Below are 23,532 nucleotides of genomic sequence, written 5' to 3'. Positions count from 1 at the left end.
CGTAATCAATATAACACCCATCAACCGTCTCCTCGAAATTCAGCCGCCCTCTCACCCAGTTAAACTTCTGCGCTGAAGTTCGAACGGAAAGTTTCCGTGCGTATCAGTTACACACCGAAAAAAATGTGAATCGTCTCGTCTCTCCCAGTTAATGATGGATTGAAAATTTCGGAACAAAGCACCGACACGTCAACTTTTAATTGGCCCTCCTTAGGTGTCTGTAACGTAAAAAAATTTCACTCGACGAGAAAAGTGGGGGGCATGGATTTCATCGGGAAAATTTGTTTCTATTCCCAATGACATTCGCTTCCGTTTACAGCTGAGTCACGAAGCCGAGCGCTCTCTGAAGGATGGCCTGCTGTACACTGCATCCAGCGACGGAATGTGCGGAGTATCTCTACAACGGGGATTGACGTACGTTATCAGCGGCCACGTGAGCGATGGAAAGCCGAGGTTCAACCTCTGCGGCCTGGTCATGCCGTGGCCGAAGGTTTCACCCAGGCAACGAAAGGGATTCAGGATGCTATACCACCACAACTGCGTCTGCAGCGTAAGTTTCTCTCATGTTAACGAACATTTTCTGGTTGTCTCAATGGCGCTAAATCGAGTCGTAGCGAAGTCCGATCTCCATTCGAACTTCTGGCCGATATTTATCAGACCACTTCCGGTTCTCCGAAAGAAACCTTGTCCGAGTCGTCGTTTGGCAGGAGTTTTTAACATTCTGCAGTCACTCGTTACCCGAGTGGTGAGAATGTGATATGTGAACAATGCTTTATCACCACATTTGAAAGCCGCGAGAGTCAGGACCGTTGAACCAGTCGTCGAGACAAAGGTAAACACGCGAAAGTTAGTCCAACGTACAGCGAGATCCAATTCCAGGATCTTCGGATATAGCTTGCTCAATTGGTCCCCCATTCTGTCAGCTCTAAGGGCTGTCCAACGGCCCGAATATATAACCGCAATAACTCTATGCAGATTATAGTTCCCGCTGAGAATCGAGGGCTGTTAGCTAAATCCGATTTCGCGAAATGGGTGGAGCTACGCGCGAATTCGACTACCGTTACTAAAACCAAAATTACAGGATCCTGCAATTTGCTACGAGTGATGGAAGGGCAAATAGAAGAGTCTTCGAGCTGGGTACGTTTCGCGGGGTTCGGTAGATTGGTGCAACCGAACGGAAGCTCTCCGTTTGTTCGCTTAGCTGCGAACCCGACTCCGCCGCATCTCGAATGTCACTCATTCGTCTTGGCATGGCTCCGGGCTCGCCTCGCCGTTTTCCCAGATACTCCGATCGCCCGAAAGCCCGCAAGGCTCCGGAGATCCTGCAAGAATTATTGACGGAATCGAAGACTTGACGCGAATCCAGTCCAATTTAACCCTACGTATCTGCGCATACTATCTACGCGTTACCGTAGATACCTAATCGATTTCGCGGAATTGAAATGACAATTTTAATTAACTTCGACAAACCCGTCGTACTTGTGTCACGATCTCCTGTCGAGTTCTCCAATTTCCTCTTCACCGGTGAACTTCATATTGTCGAACCCGAAACGTAACACTTGCCAAACAAACGACTCGGCTTCTACCTCATTTTCTTCAGCGTTTTTCTTTTGAACGGTTCTCTACCCCTCCTGCGTACTTCGATCAATCTGAAGGTAATAAAATGCGGGGGTGGAATATAGAAAGAAATTGATATCAAGTTTGAAGTAGATAGAAGAACGAGGCTCGGTGCAGCGTCGTTTTCAATTTGGTCTCTGATCGTTTTATCTATAAAAGCTAAAGGCCTTGCGAGCCAGACGTATATCATGCAGTCTGCGTAGAGGATCAATGTCGCGCGGATATTGAATTCCGAATGTTTCAGATTCAATACACGGCCTGGCACAACAAGGGTGCCGCTCTGGCTAACGGCGCGAGAAAACAATGCCTGTGGGAAAGCACCCCCGGTCCTCAGGACTGCCAGGAGCAGCACGGACTGTGCATGAAGGGACCAGCCGGATGTTCCTGGTTCCCTTCGGTCGCCTACAAGAACTGCATCAAGGAGCACCAGCGTAAGAGAGAAGAACAGTGGGCAAGGGAACCCTGATCACCGATCGTCGAGTACGAGCTACGATCACGCGTCGGAAAAACACGCGGATCTTTCATTTTTAAGTATAAATATTTTAACTACGAACTAACGCATACGTATTTATTCACCCATCGCGTGGGCGTCAAACGATCGTATCTCATCCAAGAATCTTTGAATCGACGTTAAAACCGGTACACGAGGACGGACGTGCTTTCGTTCCTGGGAGGTACTCCGGATCTTTTACCCCTGCAGACATATTTATTTTGTTATTTTTTAATTTTTTTTTTTCAACTTCTATTTGTACTACGAATATATTGAATGAGAGAGATTACCGACTCGGAGTAGCTGCGATGTTATCGGATTTTATTAAGACTCAGGCTCACAATCAGCTGCCCAAGCCAGGCTGCAGGTAATTGACGCGACGCTTAATGACAGAGTCCTTTATGGGCTTGAATTGTACTGATTGGACGCTACTGCACTTACCTCGAGTCCGAGTATTTGGGTTGTCGAGGACGGATATGCAAACGACGACCTGACGGTACGGAGAACACGGTCAGATGATAACCATACGCGATCAATAGATTCTCGTCAATTTGAACACGTGAAGAGAAAAACTACCGGAGGCCAAACTCTTTCGCTTTTATCGTGAAACACGTTTTAACCCGCGCGGTATAGATATATACATACCTATTATGTATTGCTATATATATGTGTTGTAAATATTTCACAAGCTTATTGTATATTGTGTAACGTTAAATTATTTCCTTCACATTTTATATGTATACATATCTAATAATAATGTTAATGTAGATTTAGAATTAATTGTAAGATATACCTACACAGCTATATACAGGGTGGGCCAAAAAAACAACATTATCTATTTAAAACGTGAATGAAATTTGAACGCATTGACCGATTTCCGAGAACTTTCTCTAACAATTAATTTTTTTCAGTCTTCCAGCGACATTTTCAAAACCTGCTTTTCAACAACGTGTACATCAACAACGAATTAAGATTTCCAGATTTTCAAACGCGGAATAAAAGATGCGTTCTTCTGCTTGAGGGAAAAAAAAAGTTTTCGAAAATTGGTCGACACGTTTGGCTTTTATTCAGGTTTAAAATCGGTCCTGTTCTTTTTTCGTTGCCCCACCCCCTATGTTGCACAGCTTATAATACATGATATATTATGATGTATGGCTCTTTCGCGTTGCTATCGAGTTTACCTAATTCTTTGTATTCTTTTGAATGGTATAATTCATTTTGATACGCATTTACGTATCGCTTTTATTTTTGAAAAATTTTTTAACTTCGTTTTCACTTTCGTTTCACATCATCTTATCACCTTTTTTCCCTCCAATTTTCACTTATTTCGCAATCGGGACTTTCGCATCCCACCGTTGGCCCCGTAGAGCGTGACCAATGCGTAGGACCAAATTTAGTACAAACTACTAATACCAATAGTTTATAACCTTATATTGATTGAAGAATAATTTCAAACGTATGCAACGTAACAAGACTAAAAATAATGCTACCAAACAGTAGAATTGAATATCGGAACTGGAATGGGTTGTTTCCGCAATTCCAGCAATTTATCGTCAATAAGTACTTGGCAATTTTGATCAATCGAAAATTAATTACTCGGTAACTATTTCATATGGAACGCGTTTCACAGCGATAAATATTGGTAGAAATTTTTTGCTGTCTCAGTTGCAAACCAGCCCGTTTTATTTCTGGTATAGACGTAGGCCATTTCAGTTCTCGTAGGGATATGTTCTATGCAAGTTGTAACACTTTTTTGTTGATAGCGATTAAGATTTGCTCGCAACTACTCAACATGTTGATAATAAACGTTTCGTTCGACAAGCAAATCAACTGACACTTCGAACATTAAACTGAAATTCATGATCTGCAAGAAAACGGTGTCAAACGCAGTCAGTCTGAATCGAATGTAGAAAAGTTAATATGACTGAGCGACCGATGAAAACCAAAATATGTATAAGTTGAGTAATTGGAGCTATATATTATACAAATATTTATAAACGCCTAGATTTAATTAATATATCGTTAGCGATTAAGCTGAGAAAATTTCTCCAATACTTTGCAATCCGGATAAATTATCGGCTGATAATTCAATCGTTTGATTGCAAATTCGTAATTGTCGAAAATGGCTTGTGCAGCCTTTTATTTTCCCGAAGAAATCTAACTCGAATTCTAAAGAATTGTGCGAATCTCAGTGAAAACATTCACCACTGAAAAACAGGCAAGAAAATGTAATAAAAAAAGTGTCGTCAAATTTTCATAAAACGTGTTACGCGTGCTTTTAATTTTTAACGATCCCGCATCCACACGTCCCAAAACTTATACTTCACTCCTCAATAACTTCTTTTAATACACGCTTGGTACTGACTCCGCTCGTTAATTCTCTGTGTAGTAATAAATAAGTAGCGTGCACTCGTAAATTGTGTATAACATCAATTTTGTGAGGCATTTAATAGAGTTGATGGGTTTTATCTGATACACTCGACGAGCCTCTCTGAAATTTTATGTTCAATTTTGTTCGGCTATTTTTGCTCTGCAGCTCAGCAAAAAGAGTTGTATAAAAATGTTCATTGAAAATCGTTGATGTAAGAATGAAAGAAAAAAGAACAAAAATATGACATTAATATTATGACAAAAAAAAAAAAAAAAATCTCATTTTAGACAAGGACGGCACGTGTAGCTATTCGGTACCCGTCAACGTCAAACTTTGTCGTCCTCTCTATCTTGCCGGCCAAAAGTTGGACCCGTCTTTCAAAGACTCGAAGTTTAATTCATGGTTGTCCCGCTGTGTGCTATGAGAGGAAGCATTTCCGTAGGGTGGCAAGGATATCAGGGTTACGTGAACTGCGAAAGAGATTTCACGGAGGTCTGCGTTGCTCACGAGGCAGAAGAAATTATTTTCCATCCAACAATTAGCGATTTTTAATTATACAGTTTAAAGCACTGTAGGACAGTTGAACAATATCTGGAAGACGAGGTAGCGAGAGACTTGTAAAGAATGTAACGAATTAAACATGATTACGTACGATCAAGAGTAGCGAACTCATGAATAACAGTATTTACGAAAGTTGAGTGGAATTTACTTTTACAAAATGGAAATTTCGTCGTAATTACTTTTCATCTCCACCATTGAACTCTCCCAACGAATTTCATTACTGTAAAGAGGGACATTTGAAAACAATGTGTTCATCTCTCGCCACTCAGTCCGCAGTTTAACCGGCGACGTCGAGACGCACGTAGTCTTGCGGGTTTATATGGTCGATCCGTGAGCCGTACGGTCAGACCCAAGCTGCCAGAGAGTCTAGGGATATAGATAGCTATGAGGTAGGTGGAGAAAATTGAAACGGACACTCACCATTTCGCGGTGGTTGGGATAATAGGTTTGCTCGATAAGTGGGAAGTTGTCTCGTCCCAAATGGCGCTGCAGCCCAAGCAGGTGCGCGAAGACCCACGGTTTGTCCTGAAAACCATAAATTCATTTTCATCTTCGTAGCAACGTTCTATCATCGGCACGAACGTCCCTCGGATACCTCGCGTGCATTACGTCCGACAAATCCATTTTGCGTCATCGATTTTTCGCCGAATTATCATTTCAATTCAGCAAACGATCGCTGCATCGATCGCAGAAAAATTGAGTACTCAGAATCGAGGTATACGATGACGAAACGCACGAGATTACGACGCGATATTTCGCTCTGCGACGCTTAGATCGAGTGGATTCTTCTCACCTGGAAGTTGTAGATGGCCGTCAAGTTGTTGACGCTCGGAACACCCCCGTACATCAATCCTAGTAACAAGTTCTTGTAATCTTCGCCAGCGTCGCGGAGATTTTGACGAACCAGCACGAAGTCTGGTTTGAAGGATCTGGAGCAACGGAAATTAAACTTCTTGATTAAACAGCACCCACGTTATTGAGTCGGGAACGTTGTTCCTGGGATATTTATTGTATTTCTTAGATGATATCCCTGACACTTTCCCGTGTTCGCTGAAAGATTTATTTAAGCTGAACAACGGAAACAAACTCCTGATCGTAATTTAAATATTCAAAAGTTCGTAAAAATAATACAGTAGGTACATATCTGAAATACTAACTTTGAACTGTGTTAAAAATCTCATAGTACAAAAGTCAAAAAATCTACGACGAAAATGAAAGCTAGAAGAAATGCTTCGTGCCTCGATAGGCGAGAAATTTTTGCACGACCGATCCTCGCAGGTCACGAACATCTCTCTGTATTATAGCGATGAAAAAAATTCACGGTTTCACGTAGCGTCGAAAGCTCTTCCGCCGAGGGATCGCGATAGAGTGAAAAATTACATTCGTTTACGAGCCTCGAGCCGCAGGACGATACGAGCACTTCGAGCCATCATCGCGCCTTCATTCTGCAGCAGCGTCAAGGACTCTGCGATGTGCACGGGTCATAATATAAAAGCTGTAAACCTTGGCACCTTTTATGGAACACGAGACTTAATTACCCGGTGCGCACGCGTGGGTCTGACTCTGCCGTATGCATTAAGGACTTCCTGCACTCCATCCTACCTCCACCTTTATGAACTCTGAATTATTTATGTCCTCGTTTTGTCACGGTTCCGGGGCGCCCATGTCCCAACCTCTCACCGTTTCACCACCGAGTCACAACTTCCGGTAGCCGTACGATGCCCGTTCAGCCAAAGATATTTCCCTCTTGTGATCGGAGCGAGGATTCGAGTATGAAGGAAATCGCGATCACAACGTTCGAGAAAATTCATCCATTCAAGAATAACGGCGAGAGAGAATTTCTCAGATTGCCGAAAATGTCAGGCAAAGCAAAAAGACGAGAATTTGTTATTATCCGTAACGCGAACAACGCTTCTACCAGTACGCGAAAGCAAAAAGCTCCCCCCTCCGAATGCCCCTTCACCAAGTTTATACGGCTTTAAAGCGAAACGGTTTCTTTCGGCAAAGTTCTGCGGGATGATACGCGGAACGACGAGCCAAAGTTCGTTAGGCAGGGGCTCTAAGCTCGGCGTTAGAGCACGAGCAGCTGTGTGCCTGAGGTTTTCTACAACCTCAAATTGCGCGGGGCCCTCAAGGCTGAGATTCAATTTCAACTGTTTGACCTGCAATTTACCGCCAAGTGTCTACTGTGTACACATTCATTAGCCCGTCTCAAGCGTGGGTATTTCGAAGTTATAAGAGCCGGCTAGCGATGGGAGTTTCCAGAAATTACCCAACAGCGGTGACGCGGGTTCACGCAGCGATTAACCATCGCCGACGACACCTTCGCGACAATATGTAACACCGAACGAATACATGAGTGGCCTACTCACCGAATCACTTTTGTGCCGTTTCGAAATACCGCCATGGAGACGATCGTTCCCGCCTCGCTTGCGGTGAGCGAAAGCTCTCGGAACTCGGCTTGCTCAACCCGGATCTCGTAGTCTCCATGGAGCCGACGTCCTCGGAAGTATTTACTCCAATCGGTGTTCTGGTCGTCCACCACTAGCAGAGTGAAGCAGCGATCCTTGTTGTAGGAAGGACCGCGCGTTGCTCCAGAAACCGCGGCGCCCAAGATCGAAGCACCCTGCGCAAAAAGAGAGGAATTTCGTCTTACTTTTGGTTCACCTCTGCGTTCATCGTTCATCCTTAGTGCCACACGCTATTCGAAATACCCAAATGTACAAGAATCAAATCCAAATACTCATAGATCGACTTGTAGATCATTTCTGAGCCATTCTTTAGAATTTGGAAAGGATTCTTAAGTGGCATCTAGTCATACCCGTCTATAAATTGTACCAGTTTTTACACATTCCAGAAATTGGATTACATTTATTTATTCAGACTTGTCAAATTCACTACCGAGTTCAAGAATGCCTGTCGAAAACCAATTCGCCACATTCTTTCATTACCTGTTAAGATCTTCGACTGTGTTTGGAGAGATGACAATAGATAATGGATCGTTGACGTGGGATCCGAGAATTATTGATAAATGCTTATAATAATTGATTGCTCACTAAAGATTCTTTATTTGAGAAAGATACACAGGTAACGCGATGTGTATACCGAGAGAAGAGAACGATAACTGACGATTTACAGGCGAGAATACACATAGATGATATACAGATATGATTTCGCAACAGTATCGAGAATAGGACGTAGATACAAAGCAGACTTGTTTTGAGTCGCGACACGGGCAAGCGGCTAGATTTGAAGTAGGGACGGACATGTAAACATTGCACGCGAGTGTGAGTTCGTGTATGATGATAATTTGAAATACTTTTGTTTCGACTTACGCATCGCTACTTTGACGAAACAGACTGAAATCCGAAATAGTTTGTACGATACGTAAAATTTCACCATGAGAATCCGAAATTACATGTTCAAAATAGAATAGAGAAGAAACTTGCACCAGGTGCAACCGTAAACCGCATCGTTAGACTAACGAGACACGACACGATGGAATAGTGGATTGTCTTCAGACCACGTTCCGAGCTGTTCGCAAGGCAGTGTCAACACATAGCTACCAGTGCGGTACAGTGCACGTGATATGAACGTGCAGAGAGAGGTTGGATCTCATCCCTCTGTCACAGTATTAATTAGCGCTTCGAGAATGAGATTTTCATTTAGATTGATAAAGCCGGAAGCGCATGAAAGTGAAATCCGATTGGTTCTTTTGTTCGCGAACAATATCCGTCGGTGGTAATTAGCTGTAACTAAACAACGCGGTGTTGAAAAATATGCTCGATGCGAGTGCTTTACCAGCCGCCAAGAATCCGTATCCCGGGAAGTGTAGCATTCCGATCATCTATCTGGCTGGCAGTGTTCCACCTTTCGATTTTATTAATTGAGACGAAAAATTCACCACCGATCGACAACGGCCTCGGTAATTTTCCGGCTGAAGACGTCGAGAGGTGTCCTTAAGTTTGCTAAGAAGTCTCACCTGGAGCACCGGCGCACGTTCCGCTACCCGTAATGCACGCCAACGCTGAGCTTAAACTAAAATTCCGCGTCACCTCGGCACTGACCCAAATAACCAGACCCTTTCAAGCCCCATTTTCGTTCTCCAGCCTAAAGCTGCTTCCGCGAGAACCGACTCGGAACACGCCTCTCATAAAATAATGATAAAAGTTCCTAGTCTTTCGCGAGGCCGAGGGCAACATGCCTCCGCCACCGCGGGCGTGCCTAAATTTTTTATGAGGGTGTCGCTCGGATGTAGGGTGACTGGCTACCCGATATAGCCGCGAAGCCCCCTTCTTTCCCCCTTTCCTTAGTCTTCCTTTTTCTCCCCGTAGCCACGAGCCACCCCCGACCCCGTGCTACTTATCTCCGCTGTAAAACGTAAGCATGTTTTATTTCCGCAGAGAGATTACACTGTCTTCCAATTACCGTTTTGAGCTTCGTTTATGGGGCACGTTTGCCACGAGATGGAAGGTCGATGTTAATATCACGCACAACCTCCTCCCATTTTCGCGGATAACAGTTATTCAGTTTTTCCATACAACCAGCAAATTGCGACGTGCCCGTATTCGTACCACGCCCACAGCGATAGCCAAACTCAGGCTGAATGAAATATCGAAGCGACTGCTGGTCGAAAGGGAGCCTGTTCTATGGAAGCTTAACACTTGTAATGTATGTTCGACGACGTCCCAACGTGAGCCCAACAAATTCCAAAAACCGCAGAGATTCGGCTTCGCGAGGTCACAGTTCACGCTGGGAGCTTTTAACGCGAAACAATTGCGAGTAACCGATGAACGGTGTATTTTGCACAATTTCGAATTTGTTAACGACGCTATAAAACCTGATAGAATTTGCCAGTCTATGTAGATTCGCGCTTCGGCTCAAGTCCGGACATCGTTGATTATATCCTGTTCTCAATTTGCAGACGAATAGCTCCAGGGGCAATTGCATCGAGCCCACCAGAGGAAGCAGTATACTTGTGAAAAATAAACAGTAACCTGTAATCTAAACGTAGTTTGCAAGCAGCGAAAATTCGGCAGCCTCTCTATTCGCTATGTTACGCGGTGTAAAAAGAGGGGAAGAAATGCAGGAAAACACGGAGCACGCGAAACAGGATCTGTTGTTTTAGGTCGAGCTGATATATAGATTTAGAAAAATAAATCAAGCCAGGAGGCATCGTGGGTGTCTCATCGAGCCTCTCCGAGCCTCTCAATCAAACCTTGTAACTACACGCGCATACTCGAGAATCAGGTTTTGCCGAAGAATTTGAACCTCTGCGCCGAGAGCGGAGCGCTCGTATCCAACGGTTAAATAAATACGAGCAATTTAATCCCGACGTTTATCCCGGTACCTGCAGCAGCTCGTGCAAGTGGTCGAGTTAAATTGATTCGAGGAACGAACGGAAGGCGGACTCGGCTAAGCCAACTAATTCCACGCCGAGGGTGCAGGACGATAGTTGAAGAGGAGTTTGGGACGAGCCTCGCCACCCTTTCGAACTTGTTCAACCCGGGTTGATTTCACTTATACTGCAGGCCAAAGGGGTGAAAGGTGCCGATAGTGCGAGGGCTGTTACCACGGCTTTGCGACGTGGCTGCTGGTGCGAGAGTCCCGTGCCAGCTGGACGTAAAAGTGTGTAGAACCGATAATAGCCGAAAGGGATGACGAGGGTCGCAGCGTTGTTTAGCTTTAAGGACTCCAGGACCGACCCTGTCGGAAATCCCGAGCACGCCATATTGCTCAAACTGCAATTACCTTCTCAATTGACAGACTTGGGATATCCGTAGTCGGGACGGTAGTTTCCGCTAAACTGCCTCGAGCTTTTTCTTTCCATAACGCCGGCTGAGAGTCGAGTCACGATAACAAGGGCCCTTTTCAAAAAAAACTGCACAGCCTGACGCGTTGCTCGTGGGCACAATATGATACCGTAATGCCCCGATTTGAGGTCTTACAGTCGACGGGTAATCGCTGCACCTCCGAAGCTGTTTCCGTGACAACCTTATACGCCGGGTAATTTACTCGAGGGCGACTTGCGTGGGCTTGACGTACTGATTCATCTGCCCCCTTTCACTCGCCAGTCAGAGGAGAAGAAATGGTGATATTTTTCGCTCTTTTGCCTTCAGTTTCTTGAGGCGTAAAAGAAGGCGAGGTTTCCAAATTACCGTGTACTTTAGCCGAATGGAATCTGTCACTGCTGAATCTTACAGTTTTGACTTAAGCTTTCGCGTCACCGGCAACTTACTCGACTTACCCTGTTCGAAATTACGCTCTCTAAGCTCAATGCCGCGGTTGAATGTCTACAAATTATTTCAGGAACTGCGTGTCAAATTTATGAATACAGGTCATATTATCACCTGACGTAATACCGAACGATATAATCGTTCCCATTCGTACGGTGTTAAGTTGCCGCAAAGTATCGATTAGGTGATGTATGAATTGGTAATAAACGTGAGATACCTTGGAAATGAGTAGATATAACAATTATTTTGCCTTTGAGAAATATATCGATGTAATATTCAGTAATATAAGCTTGCGCCTGAATTGTTTTCGTTTACGAATATAGCGAGACACATAAATTACGAATGAATTTGAAGCTCAAGCAGACTCGTTGAAGTTGAATTCGCAGCTTCGTGGTGTAACGAGTCAGAAGAGTAGAGAGAGAAAAAGAGAGAGAGAGAGAGAGAGAAAGAGAAAGAGAGAGAAGCTCTCAGATCTTTTGTCAACGAGTTTAATAATTCGGCTGGCTTTGAAATTGTATTACGTTATCCAACTCCAAGTAGTACGTAATTATTTACCTTTGACAATTTGCCTTCAACGCAATGATTATACACGGTCGTATCAAATTATTGTAAGCAAATTAGCGCCAAGTCAAGCATGTTGCCCAATTTTCCAACTAATTATCCGAAATTTGATGAAACTAACTTGCTCAATATATCGTTACGCGGCTCTCGGCAGCGGTGCTGCACGGTGTGTTTTGCATATTCCAACGCCCTGTACACGTATATGTATAATCTGCAGCCCGTATAACCATATCCCATATACGGAGCTTGGCAGTTGCATGGCTGAGTGTCTGATATAGGTCAGTGATTACGGCCAGGATGGAAAGCCGGCCGAGGACCAGAAACGTAAACACGCGATATGATACACAGTCGCCTTTTTCCCAACTATTGCCAAGGGGTCTTCAAATATTTTTAACCGTTTCCCTGTTGCCGTCACGTTGCGGAGAAGGATTATTCTTATTCGCCATAGTATACGTGAAATTCACAATGCAAAAGTATTATATATATTTATAGATCTTGAACTAGGAAGCAAAGTAATACGGGGGAATTGCAAGAGTTGGTATGCCCATCAATTGAAGAGTCAAGTCCTTCACAATGCTTGCAGATTCTTTTTCTTTTTAAATTATTCGCTGTGCTTCCTTTATTTTTCGTTTTCGTCGAAGGTTAAGAAGGAAACTTTCGCGTAATGTGATTACTTTCGCACCACTTACGCGGGTCGTAAAATAAACTTGAAACGGCAACTCAGACTTAGTCATTCCTCGTACCTTTGGATGCATTATGTATTCATCATTTTTGTCGACAACTTCAATCCCCCGTAGCCTTATTTTCGCGGAACAAACTTAAAATCGTATTCAGGCCGATCTTTTCACGCGTAAGAGGATAAAATTCCTTGTTTCAATTTACATCAGCTTTCCGTCAAGTCAGCGAAGCGTCGACTCTAAATTTACTGTCTTTAAACCCATTTCTCGGTTTTACGCGGTATAATTTTACGACTCGCGGATACTAAGAGTCGTACCTACTTATGACTTCTGAAATATTCATTCTATAATGAAAATAAGAATATTTTTCAATTTTTTCAGTATACTTCAACGAGAACTTGGTGTATTTTATTTTCAAAGTATTCGAGAATTTATTTTCATCTCATTAAACCGTCACATCATTACCTAGCATACCTTAAACTTCATCCTGGCCTCCGTATCGCTTCACGTCTTCATCATAACCTATACGTGTCTCATTGTCGGTACACGAGAGAAGAATACGTTCCTGAATAATAATGATGGACAAGTTTCCTCGATAAAAAATCACTTGCGCGTCTAGACTGGTAACAACTATAACGCGTAAAGCGCAGGATACGTAAGTGTATTATGTGCTTTTTGCAGCCGTGAAACGTTCGCGTGGCTGCAAAAATTTTGCCAACAAATTGAAACGTTTGCCAGTATGGGGGCTAAAAAAATTACTCTCCACTACCGGTAACGGACACATGCAAATTGGCAAGCTGCCACCGCGATCTCGGCCATTCCAGCCCTGCAGCGACGTGCTTGCACGCTTATTTGCATGAAACTCCAATTAGTTAATGCGGTTTTCTTCCCTCAGGTTTCCCCCCTTTTTTTTCCTCTCCCACGCCGGTATGCATCTTATATGCCATTGCCTCGTTGCAATACATAAGTAAAGGAGATACTGACTTGGTTCGTACCTGTCGTTATAACCGATCAAAAGCTGCTTCCAGATTTATTAGGCAAAAGAATTGCGAATAATTTTCGCCAGAGTAACGCACAGTTCTTCTAGTTATGAAATCGAATTATTCATGATCGTGGGAAGCTATGGTTAAAATATTTTACATGCTTTTTCGCAGATGTTTGTGATGAACTAATCGACAAAATATCTCCAACGATTTGAGGTCGAATAACTGCGCATGTATCCAAAAAAATTAAGCTGCAGATCTGGCCCTGCCACTATGGTATTGGAAGATTTGTCGTCTTTGATCGAGCCACGTGCTTACTAGCGTACAGCCACGTTGTTATCCGTAAAATATAACAACATCTCTATTAATCTGTAGCTGCACCTATAACACGCAGCGTTAAATAGAGCGGCGTGTTTTAGCGCAAGGGTATGGAATAAAACAACCACTGCGTCTGGAAGATAGGGATGAAAATAGGTGTCTATTTCCGGTTTATATATCTCGTTCCCTCGCCGGCAATTCAATGGAACTCGCAAACGCTTTGAAATATCTCTAGAGTTTACCGCATGCAGGCGGCCGAATGCATAGTGCAATAATGGGCAGGATGTATAGACATGCAGGATGAAATCTACGTGAAATTCCGGAAAGCTCGGAGTCTGCATGCACCGCGAGTGCATAGACTCCTGCATTTAGTCTGGATTATCCACTGCAATCGTCCATTGTGGTAATTTGATCCGTAGAAACAATGGCCTCAATTCTAACGGCATATTATCACTATAATTCAGAATTGTTACGAGAAACGGTCAGAATGATATTTTCGAATTAATTTCCCAACCAGATCGCACCTGTATTTAGTAACGTCAGCAAAACTAGATCATTGGCCATCAAATTTAATTCTCGGATTTTTCAAAGTTGACAAATATTTTGTCAAAACTTGAAACGGTCAGATTCAGTTGTTTTATTTTCGAAATTTTTGGGTTACGAACAGTTTTAGTCTAGGAATTAATTTGCAACCGTGTGTAATCGACTAATCGGCACCTCAGGAGAACAAAAATTGTCCAGGAAATTGTAGGATCGAACTTCCTGGTTCTCTGTTATCACAACGCCATATTGGGAACAAAACGAGCGACCGCGATGAGTGACGGGGACGTATATCGAAGGGTAAAAGCGTATCTGGATTTGAAGGAGGCTTGAATATCGATCCTCGTCGTGAAAGAAAACCAGCGGCAGGCCCGGATGCCCCTCGATATGCAATTGATTTCATCACTGACGACGTCCCGAGTCGAAGGGAGGCGACAACTTACGCGCTCTTCAACCCGGGTTGTATTGAAATTTCCGATAAACGAGAAGAAAGGAAAGGAAGGCTTATGCGGTCGGATCTCGTCTAGCGAAAAATCTCTATACCGCTACTCCACGTCACGGGCCGCCTGATGTCATCTTGAGACACGAAAAGAGAACTTAACTAGTCTCTTGGACTGAAAATTAAGCGACAAAATGACCGCAGCGATGAAATGAATTTCCGTAGAATTTAAGTTATTACAGGGTTTTAACCACGGTACTCGGCCTTCTAATTTTCCCTCCCTGATTATGTTGCCTGAGATTTTGAGCGATTAATTGCTACACATTCCTCGACTTCTCCGGTATCTCAGAGCGGTGACCTCCTTCGATACGGAAAGAGTTGTTTATTACGGACAAGCGATGCGGGGGAAAATTGAATCCACTTCTTTGCGGCTCGAGAATGGATTCTCCGCGATGGGAGAAAGAGCCGGAGCTGACGTGCCTTGTACCTTTAACGAAGCGATTATCAATTAAAACGGCAACTCGGTGTTCCTGCAATTGTGATGTTTGAAGTTCAATGTTCGTTGCGAAGTTGAAAGAGCTGCGGGAAAACAGGCCACCACTACCCTGATAATTTATTCAATCAGCTTTACGCGATTGTAAAACCTTGAAAGCAAAGCGTCTGCCAATGAAATTGAAATACTTGCAAGCTTAATTCGCCCGGTCTGATGCTGCTAAGAGATGCGCAAGGTTTCGAATAAATTTAATCGACTTAATACCACGATTCGTTCTCGCAATTTTCAGTGTATCTGCAATCTGTACGCGGTACTCGTAGATATTTGAGCGAATAAAAAAACACTGGATCAACCTGCCGTGGTCGAAGAAACTGGGACTTTATTATCGCCGATACAGCTCGCTGGGTGATGTAGACAGCAGCATTTTCTGCTCTTGTGAAGTGAACGATGCGAATTTATTTCCGAACAAGAGTATTTGATTGATGCCGAGACGCGAGGGTGAGAAAGAAATCGCGACAACCGAGATACTTTCGGAGAATCTCCTCTCACTTTTTCATCCGTGCTAAATCGAACGAGCATTTCCACCTGAATTCCTACTCAACGATTCCAGTCGGCAGTTTTCGTTCGTCTCTACTTTTCGTCACCTGTCGTATATACCGTAGTTACATTGAGTCGTAAAAGTCCGTCAAGTTTCAGATCTCCGGCTCTTCTCACCGTTTGGTCCTATGCAGGATAGAATAGATCGAATTTCCTCACTTTTATCTCAGATTCAACTTTACGCTCGCATTTTACCTCGCGCTCTCCTCTGAGAAGGTATTTTTATGACCCACATTTTTTATTCAAAGGGTTCGGGAAATTCTCAAATCAGACATCCGCTCTTCGATACATCCTGAAAAACCGACCTGAAAGCATACGATTTTTGACGGAGGCTGCCTTTTTTTCTCAAGGCTCGGCGAGGCTCGAATTTATGCTGACACATTGGAATATTTTACTGAAAATCTGTCAATATTTTGGAACCTAGATATACTTATATTATAATTTGATTTTCTACTCCAGTCGTGTTGTATTTTCTTTCTGGTGAACTCAATTTTTCCGATTAAAAAAGAAACGTCAGTGAATTACGAATCAATGATCCTTAGCTTATGATAATTCTACAGAAACAAATGAACGGCAATTCTTAAGGATTAAGACTGAAAACAGATTGCCTTTGTAATTTCAATTATTCCAGTTCAGCGATATTTTTTATTAAGAAGCGGTCGTGTATAAACAGAGGAAGTTTGGATGTAAAGAGATTCACCGGATGATTTTATTCCGGAAGTAGATTGATCAAAATTTCTCACAAATGAATTGTATTGTTATTTTATTCACAAAATTATTGGATCGTGACTTAAGATCAGTGTAATTTTCTTACAACAATCAACTCATCGGAGGCGACTCGTATACTTTTCGCGATAAGTTTCGCGCCGCGACGACGACGATTCGTCGCATTAAAAGTGACGAGCGTATTCAATCTGACGTTATCTGTATACCCACTGGGGTCCGTGTAGCGTTTGGATGGACCGCAGGGGGGAATTAGCTACACTCTAAAGATCAAATCGTGAAAAGATTTGGGAATCGCGTGGCAAGGAAGGTAGTCGAGTCGGCGAAGATAAGGTTCTTTCACGCCTCAACATAAAAGCCCGGCGTCTCACTTGATGCTCGAGTCTCAATTCCAAGGGTCAGAATCGCGTTACTCATCCATTGTATTCGCGGCGTGTCTTCAAGATTGGCGATGTCGCCATTACACGCGTGCGCCTATTGTCTACGGGTCGTCAACTTTTATACTCGACCTATTAAATATAACGAGACAAAACATCGGCTCGCCTTATACCGCTTCGTTATTAACGATCCTTCGATATCGCATCGCCGTGCAGGCAAGAAGAGCTCTTCGTCTACCCTTACAGTCGTATTGCTCGCAGGATCGTCGTCCCGTTACCGATCTAACGAGATCTCCCGCGCCTCGGGCGTCGACGAAGCTTCAAGGATCTCGATAAATACAAAGCCGAGAAAACAGGCGAGCCGCTCCCCAATTTACCGCTTGCGTTACCTCCGCACCTTCGAAAATTTCGATCCAAGCTAAGCAAGCAGGAAATATTTGATTGGCCTGAAGGAATCAGCAGTCCTAGAACTTCCCGCTATATCTATAGTTTGCCAAGGTACAAGAATTTTTCACTGCAGAATCATTTTTATTTTCCCAACAACAAATGATAAAAAAGAAAACGATCTTCTCGGGCTTGCAGATAATCTTATTAATTATGAGTAGAATAAATAGCCAAACACATGGATCAAATTTCGTCCAAATTGGTCATTCCGCTTTCAAGTTATCGTCGAGCAAAAAATACACTGTTTTGCATGCAGTTCTAACAAGCAAGCTATACCCCAGTGTGACCTGTCGATATTGTTCAAACTTTGTACACTAAAGAGTCGTAGTAGGGTAGCCTTACTTGTAAGTTAGAACGAATCGCGTCGATTGATACTAAGATCACAAAAATTTATTCTCCAAATATCGTCGGATAAAAATTGAGCACACAACAGACGTTCTTCTGGAAATCCAACTCTGCCATATTTTATTTATTTTTTTTTTTGACTACACAATAATATAATTCTGGTGTGAATATGCTTCAAAGCCGAGGGACCGTTCACTTGGAGATCTAATGAATGATTTCTGTTCTCTATCACTGCTTTAGAGTGATATCTATCGGTTTCTACCTCATCACGTGATTCTCGTTTATTTCCATTGATATTCAATATTACTACTTAACATCCAACCGGAAGTCAACAAGAGCACGCGATTAGATAGGAGTGAACAGAAACGTTAATGCGAATTTAAACCACTTGATGTCGATCACCCCAAAACTTACAACGATTCCCACATGAATTCCAACGCACCGATTTCTTCACCACTGTCACGCGATTCGCAATGATTTCCGATGATTTCAGTCATCTCAATCGATTCCTCCTCACTTCAAATAACATACATCAGTCGTTCAAGTAATTCCTTCGATTTACAATTTGAATTCCAACGGGTCAACGTCTACGCGACTTCCTTGAGCGAACGACCCCCCGTCCAGAGCTTCGGTAAGTTAAAAATATGAAAGCGAAGGACTCACCTGGTCACGAGCAGCTCCTGTCAGGCTCTGAACCCTCTGCAAAAGACTCTCCCTGGTTTTAGCTGGGGATGAAGGGGCGCTGGTGGTCCGCGATCCGGGGCGCAAATTGAGACTCAGGTCGCCTCCTGCCGGCTGCTGTGCCCCCGAGGGTGGTGCTCCGGGGACCGGAGGCTGGCTGGGAGGTGGCGCGGGTGTCGGTTGGGACTGCAGGGGCCTCTCGGAGGAGGCGGTGCCCTGATAGGACGGCACTGCGTCCTGCTGGCTGACGGAGGTCAGCCCGGAGCTGGTATCGTCGTCATCTAGCTCCGAGCTGAGGTCTCCCGACGAGAACCTGCGGGAAATTTGATTTTTCCTTTTCTTCTCGTTATTATTATATTGCGAAGCACTGCAGGTGGGGGAACAAAGTGGCCTATTCTAATTGACAAATGATGATACATAAATATATGTGTGTGGTATACGCTTGTACGTGTACGTATAATTTGATTCGGAAATAAAACGATCGTGACCGTCGTTTGTATTAACTCAGGGTGCAGAAAAGGGCGCACCGAAATTTCTAATTACGAAGCAATGACGCCATGGGAATATAAACGAATCGCGTTACTTTGCGATGTGAGTGCAAACTTAGGCTGCAGCCATAAGCGTGAATCACGTTAATATTATACGACTAGCTTTGTTTCCTGTGAGCCTTCGCGTCACGTGTTGTATAATATGAAGTGTAATGTGAAAACGGCGTACCGACAGTTAAAAAAAGAAATATTAATGCAATTATAATAGTGATAATTAATGATATTCATACTAATAATGATGATACAATTTTCCATGCCATGACAATTGCGATGGTATAGAAACGCTTGCGGCTCATGAAATATAAATGAATTTCAATATCGGCAAAGAGGCGCGGATGCCTTCGATAGGAATTAATTTGCAGTACGGTCTCTTTTTTTCACTCTCACGCTTTATCTTTTTTTACATTTCTGTCCATCCGATTTAATGAAATTACCATATCCCCGATGGTGCGACAAAAATAATGGATTCTCAATTTGTTTAATTGGCTCTGTACGGAAGATTTTTCGTGCGGAAAGGTGGCAACGAAGCTTGCAAAAATTGCGTCGTTCCATATGTACAGAGCACTCAAATCCGCGTCCACCGAGTGGAGAAATCAGAATTCGTTAAGTGTATATCGAATCGATTTGCCTACACGTTTCGCTTGTATTACCCAGTGCGAATAATTTCAACGTAACGCTAGCTGAGATTTAACGCGACCAACCTAACTGATTTTTGAAATAATTGCGCTACACAGTTTGCGAATAATAAAATAATTTTCATACGTAAACTCGATCGTGTTGTTTTCTGCAGAATTAGGTTGTAAAAACTCTCGTATACATAAATTAAATTATACTCTCAAAAACCATGCAAATATTAATTTTCTCTGAACTTATAACGATCCTGTTCGTTATAGCCTGGACAATTTATTATCCAATTCACGTATAAAAAAGTGTTTGCGGCATGTAACGCACAGGATCGGTCAAAGTTCCGTGAGTGAATTGAAAATGAAAAACGGAAAGCTTTGTTCGCGAAGCGTCGTGTAAAGTAGCCCGTCTGCAAGGTATATGTACGTAACAAGTAGATGGGAAGATATTAAAACTAGTTGGTAAGCCAGGAGATTCCGATTGTAGAAGAGAAAAGCGAGCAAGGCGCGTAAACTACCCCCATCTATCCAAAAGTTATAATTGCGATGAAAATTAACCCTCTATTGTTTCGTTTTAATAGAGTTTAAACGTAGAACCCGAGCTGAAAGTTCGTTACCGGTTATAGCGGAATACGAGAAAAAACATCGTAAGAAAGCGCGTGAAAATTTCGACCTTTTGAATTTCAATCGAACGGAGTCGAGACGCGGAGGAAAAAAAACCCAGTAATAAGAGCGAACATCTACCGTATTTCCCGCGTATAAAGACATCCCGGGATTCGTTAACGCGACAGAACAAACGACGCTGCCACTTTTATCATCCACGGAAAAAGGAGGGAAGGAAACCGCCCGAGGGAACAACCGGGGGAGTGAGAATAAGACGAATGTACTCCCGCAGAGAGGTTCATGCCAGGTAAAATTCTAATGTACCTTCGAGTCGTACGGAATGAGTTTCACCTGCGGGAATCGCGAGAGCTGTCCGCCTTTTTTGTATCCCCCTCGACTTTTCAACTCTCAAAGAAATATTTGGCACATTGCCTATCCGAACGTCCCTACCATCATCCCCACTGGGTACAACGTGCTGCGATTTCAACCGCAAATACATACTTCGTCGAATTCTGCCGTCTGCACCGCAGGCACACCGAGTCGATTGATAGAATTTAAAAATTTTCAAAGACAATATTTCACACGTTACAAATATCATTCAAGAGTGTAAGACAATCCGCGTCAACTTGCAATTTATTATATAATACTTGATTTTTTCTGTGAAACTGGCCGCTCAACGCCAGCAGATACGCAACCGGAAATACATATTTTACGTACGAGTCAGTATCTACTGCCGTTTATGAAATGCAGCGCGTCTACCAGTGTCTAAAAATGGACTTCCTCATGCCGGAGGCACAACCAGATTCGATATTTTGTTTCGTCAGAATAATCGAGATTGTCTGTCTTGATTAACGACGCAATGCCACGCCATCATCTCCATTTAAGGGAGTAGAACACGTACCGGTGATTATATCACCCATAAAAAATCTTCGCTATTCGAATTCTGGCAAGCTTCGTTGGACGCATCGCCCATTGTTTAAAATTTCGTATAATTAAACCTGCTTCTTTTTTTTCTTTCCGTGAAGCGGTGAATACGTGCATTGTACTGCACGAATCTACGAGGTGTTATACGTGACAGGTGACGCGAGGTCAATTCTAAGCCAATTCAATTTTCACACAAGTACCAAATACTCGGAGTACCAAACGAGTCAATCCGCGTTGTGTACGAGCAACTCTCGATATTAGTATAGGTACAGAATGTAGAAATAATGGAGTGATGCTGAGATTAAATTTGTTGAAAGGGGGCGGCCGTATACGTGTCGGGAAACAAAGGGAAATTAACCCTTCATCCGTGAAACACTAAAAAATTTGCGCATAGGTATACAAGAGCGAATCGGGAGTGTATCACGAGTGTTAGACATGCTGGGTAAAGTTAACTCACCTTCGTTTCAAGTAATTGACATTTGAGGTGAAAGATTGGCGGAAGCTGGAGAACGAAATGTTGCCGGATGTAGGTGCGTTGCCGCAATATTTGGCGCACCCGCCGCGACCGGTAATTTTGCCGGTTCTTCTTTCTTCACCGATTCAGAGAAATCTGAGGACAAGTCTTAGAAGCTGCCGCTGCTGCTACTGCCCCGTTGCTCTTATTCTCGGCTGTATGATCTCCCCGCGGTTTTACACTTCGTACTTTGCGTGCGTTGATCGATTGCTTGATTGCTGGTAGAACAACTTCCGGTTCGGAGCTGCCCTTGCGATGCTTTTGAATGATTCGCGTCGCTTCGATGTCTTTGAGATCGTTTTTTACGTTGTACGTTGGTCGGGTCGTTGTCGTCGTATCAGTTTTCGTCGTCGTCAACTGTCGAGTCGAGGAATAACGCTTGAAAGTAAAGTAATTGAAAATTAAAGGGTGAACTAAGAGAGGTAAGGAAGGAGAAAATAAACAATCCAAGTTTAAATCTGAAACAGACAATGTGAAAAGAGTGGTTAAAGCAGCGTACGTATCGAGATGGTATACCTACGTACAACTGCAATCATCGTTTATAATTGCCTGAACTGGCGAATATCGTAAAATGGAAGAGCCGGGCACCGGGGACTGTGCAATTTATTAAAAAAGTTTCACTTTGGGAAAAACCTAGCTTCAGACGGGAATAAGGTGAACCTTAGACCATAACCGCACGCGATCCGACGGCGGAAGCCACGTGAATTACGAACCGTAATATAGCCGGGAGGCCAGAGCGAATAGAGGCCTTAAATCAGGAACTTTATTCCGGTGGAAATTTTTTAGACGTTGAAAAGACAATGACTTGAATTTAAATTTAAATTGGATGAAACACCGCGAAGTGGGAGAGTCGAAATCCTAGCTCTGCGTTTCTTTCTCATGTGTATCAAGGCCCAGTATCCCGCTCAGAAAGACGCCTACGCGGAATAAAATTTTAAATCTCTCGTTCTTTCGCAAATTCAAACTCGAAATTGAATCTCGGAGAGATTATCCGGACAGCGTTTTCGCAGATGAAACGCTGGGCATGGGTAAGATTTTGGAAAAATGACTCCCCGCAGCATCACCTTGAATTCTCATGCTTTATCTTATTCATTTGCTTCCATGTCTCCCCTTTTTTCGCGCTCGGGAAATCCAATTTAGTATAAGCAGATTAGCTTCGTTCTTATCGAGTTAAAAAAAGAATGACGTCGTAAAAGAAATTATGTAGCGTAAGTTAAGGCTCCCACGTTGGCGCCACCCGAAGAATATAAATTAGAGAGCTGCAGGGGCGGATTGGGCTGAGAACTGAAAGCCTTCGGCGAATCGAAAGCGGATTTACCTTCATGTAAAGGATTCTTCGCTGCCTAACCTTGCTCAATCCGACCCTACACGCCCTACGACCGGTTCCGTTTCAACCCTGGCAAAACTTTCGCCGTACAAACTGGACCACTTCTAGGCGTATCCGCGGATGCAACTCTCTCCTTTTTCTTTTAACGCGTATCATCAAAACTTTTTCTCACTACGTTATATCCGGAAGAGAGATAGAGAAAATTGGCGGGAAGATACGCGGTGCGTAGACTTTATAGGCACGTGAGTGTATTTTCCAGTTCATTCTTTCCTCTGCCTCCCCCCCCCCCCCCCCCGCCTTCCGCAGTGTCGTAATTCGTTCCTTGGAGGAGGGCCACTCAATCCAACCTCAATTTCTCGAGGCTTCAAGCCCTCCACTCGGGACGCTCAACGAATTCCTTGGATCCCTTAAGTTCAACCCCTGGTTTTCCAAGTCAACAAGTAAAAAGTAGGTAGGTAATCGTGATAAACTGGCAGGCCGCAGAGACGCGGCGAAATTGACGGGAAACTAATAAATGTGCGTAATTTGAAACAACTGGTG

At 43.4% G+C, this 23,532-nt stretch overlaps 2 protein-coding genes across 4 annotated transcripts in view; one reads left to right on the top strand and one right to left on the bottom strand.

The window, feature by feature from the left end:
- LOC124303836 (tissue inhibitor of metalloproteinase) overlaps positions 1 to 3,977 on the top strand; it is a 52,848-nt gene extending 48,871 nt beyond the window's left edge. For all 3 annotated transcript variants that reach the window (XM_046761562.1, XM_046761559.1, XM_046761561.1), the window contains exons 4-5: positions 320 to 550; positions 1,862 to 3,977. In XM_046761562.1, coding sequence (XP_046617518.1) covers positions 320 to 550; positions 1,862 to 2,083 — 453 coding nt within the window. In that variant the 3' untranslated portion in view covers positions 2,084 to 3,977. The remainder of the gene's footprint in view (positions 1 to 319; positions 551 to 1,861) is intronic.
- Positions 1 to 22,989, bottom strand: part of LOC124302884 (synapsin) — a 102,838-nt gene extending 79,849 nt beyond the window's left edge. Inside the window, exons 1-7 of the mRNA XM_046759453.1 lie at positions 22,984 to 22,989; positions 21,855 to 22,043; positions 21,609 to 21,751; positions 18,436 to 18,766; positions 7,412 to 7,665; positions 5,833 to 5,968; positions 5,460 to 5,564 (exon numbers count right to left, since the gene is read on the bottom strand). Coding sequence (XP_046615409.1) covers positions 5,460 to 5,564; positions 5,833 to 5,968; positions 7,412 to 7,665; positions 18,436 to 18,766; positions 21,609 to 21,751; positions 21,855 to 22,043; positions 22,984 to 22,989 — 1,164 coding nt within the window. The remainder of the gene's footprint in view (positions 1 to 5,459; positions 5,565 to 5,832; positions 5,969 to 7,411; positions 7,666 to 18,435; positions 18,767 to 21,608; positions 21,752 to 21,854; positions 22,044 to 22,983) is intronic.
- Positions 22,990 to 23,532: the final 543 nt, after the last annotated feature.

This window comes from Neodiprion virginianus, chromosome 4 (genome assembly GCF_021901495.1).
Source record: "Neodiprion virginianus isolate iyNeoVirg1 chromosome 4, iyNeoVirg1.1, whole genome shotgun sequence".
NCBI lineage: Eukaryota > Metazoa > Arthropoda > Insecta > Hymenoptera > Diprionidae > Neodiprion > Neodiprion virginianus.
Note: the sequence above shows the minus strand (reverse complement) of the source record. Positions and strands in the feature narration are given on the sequence as shown.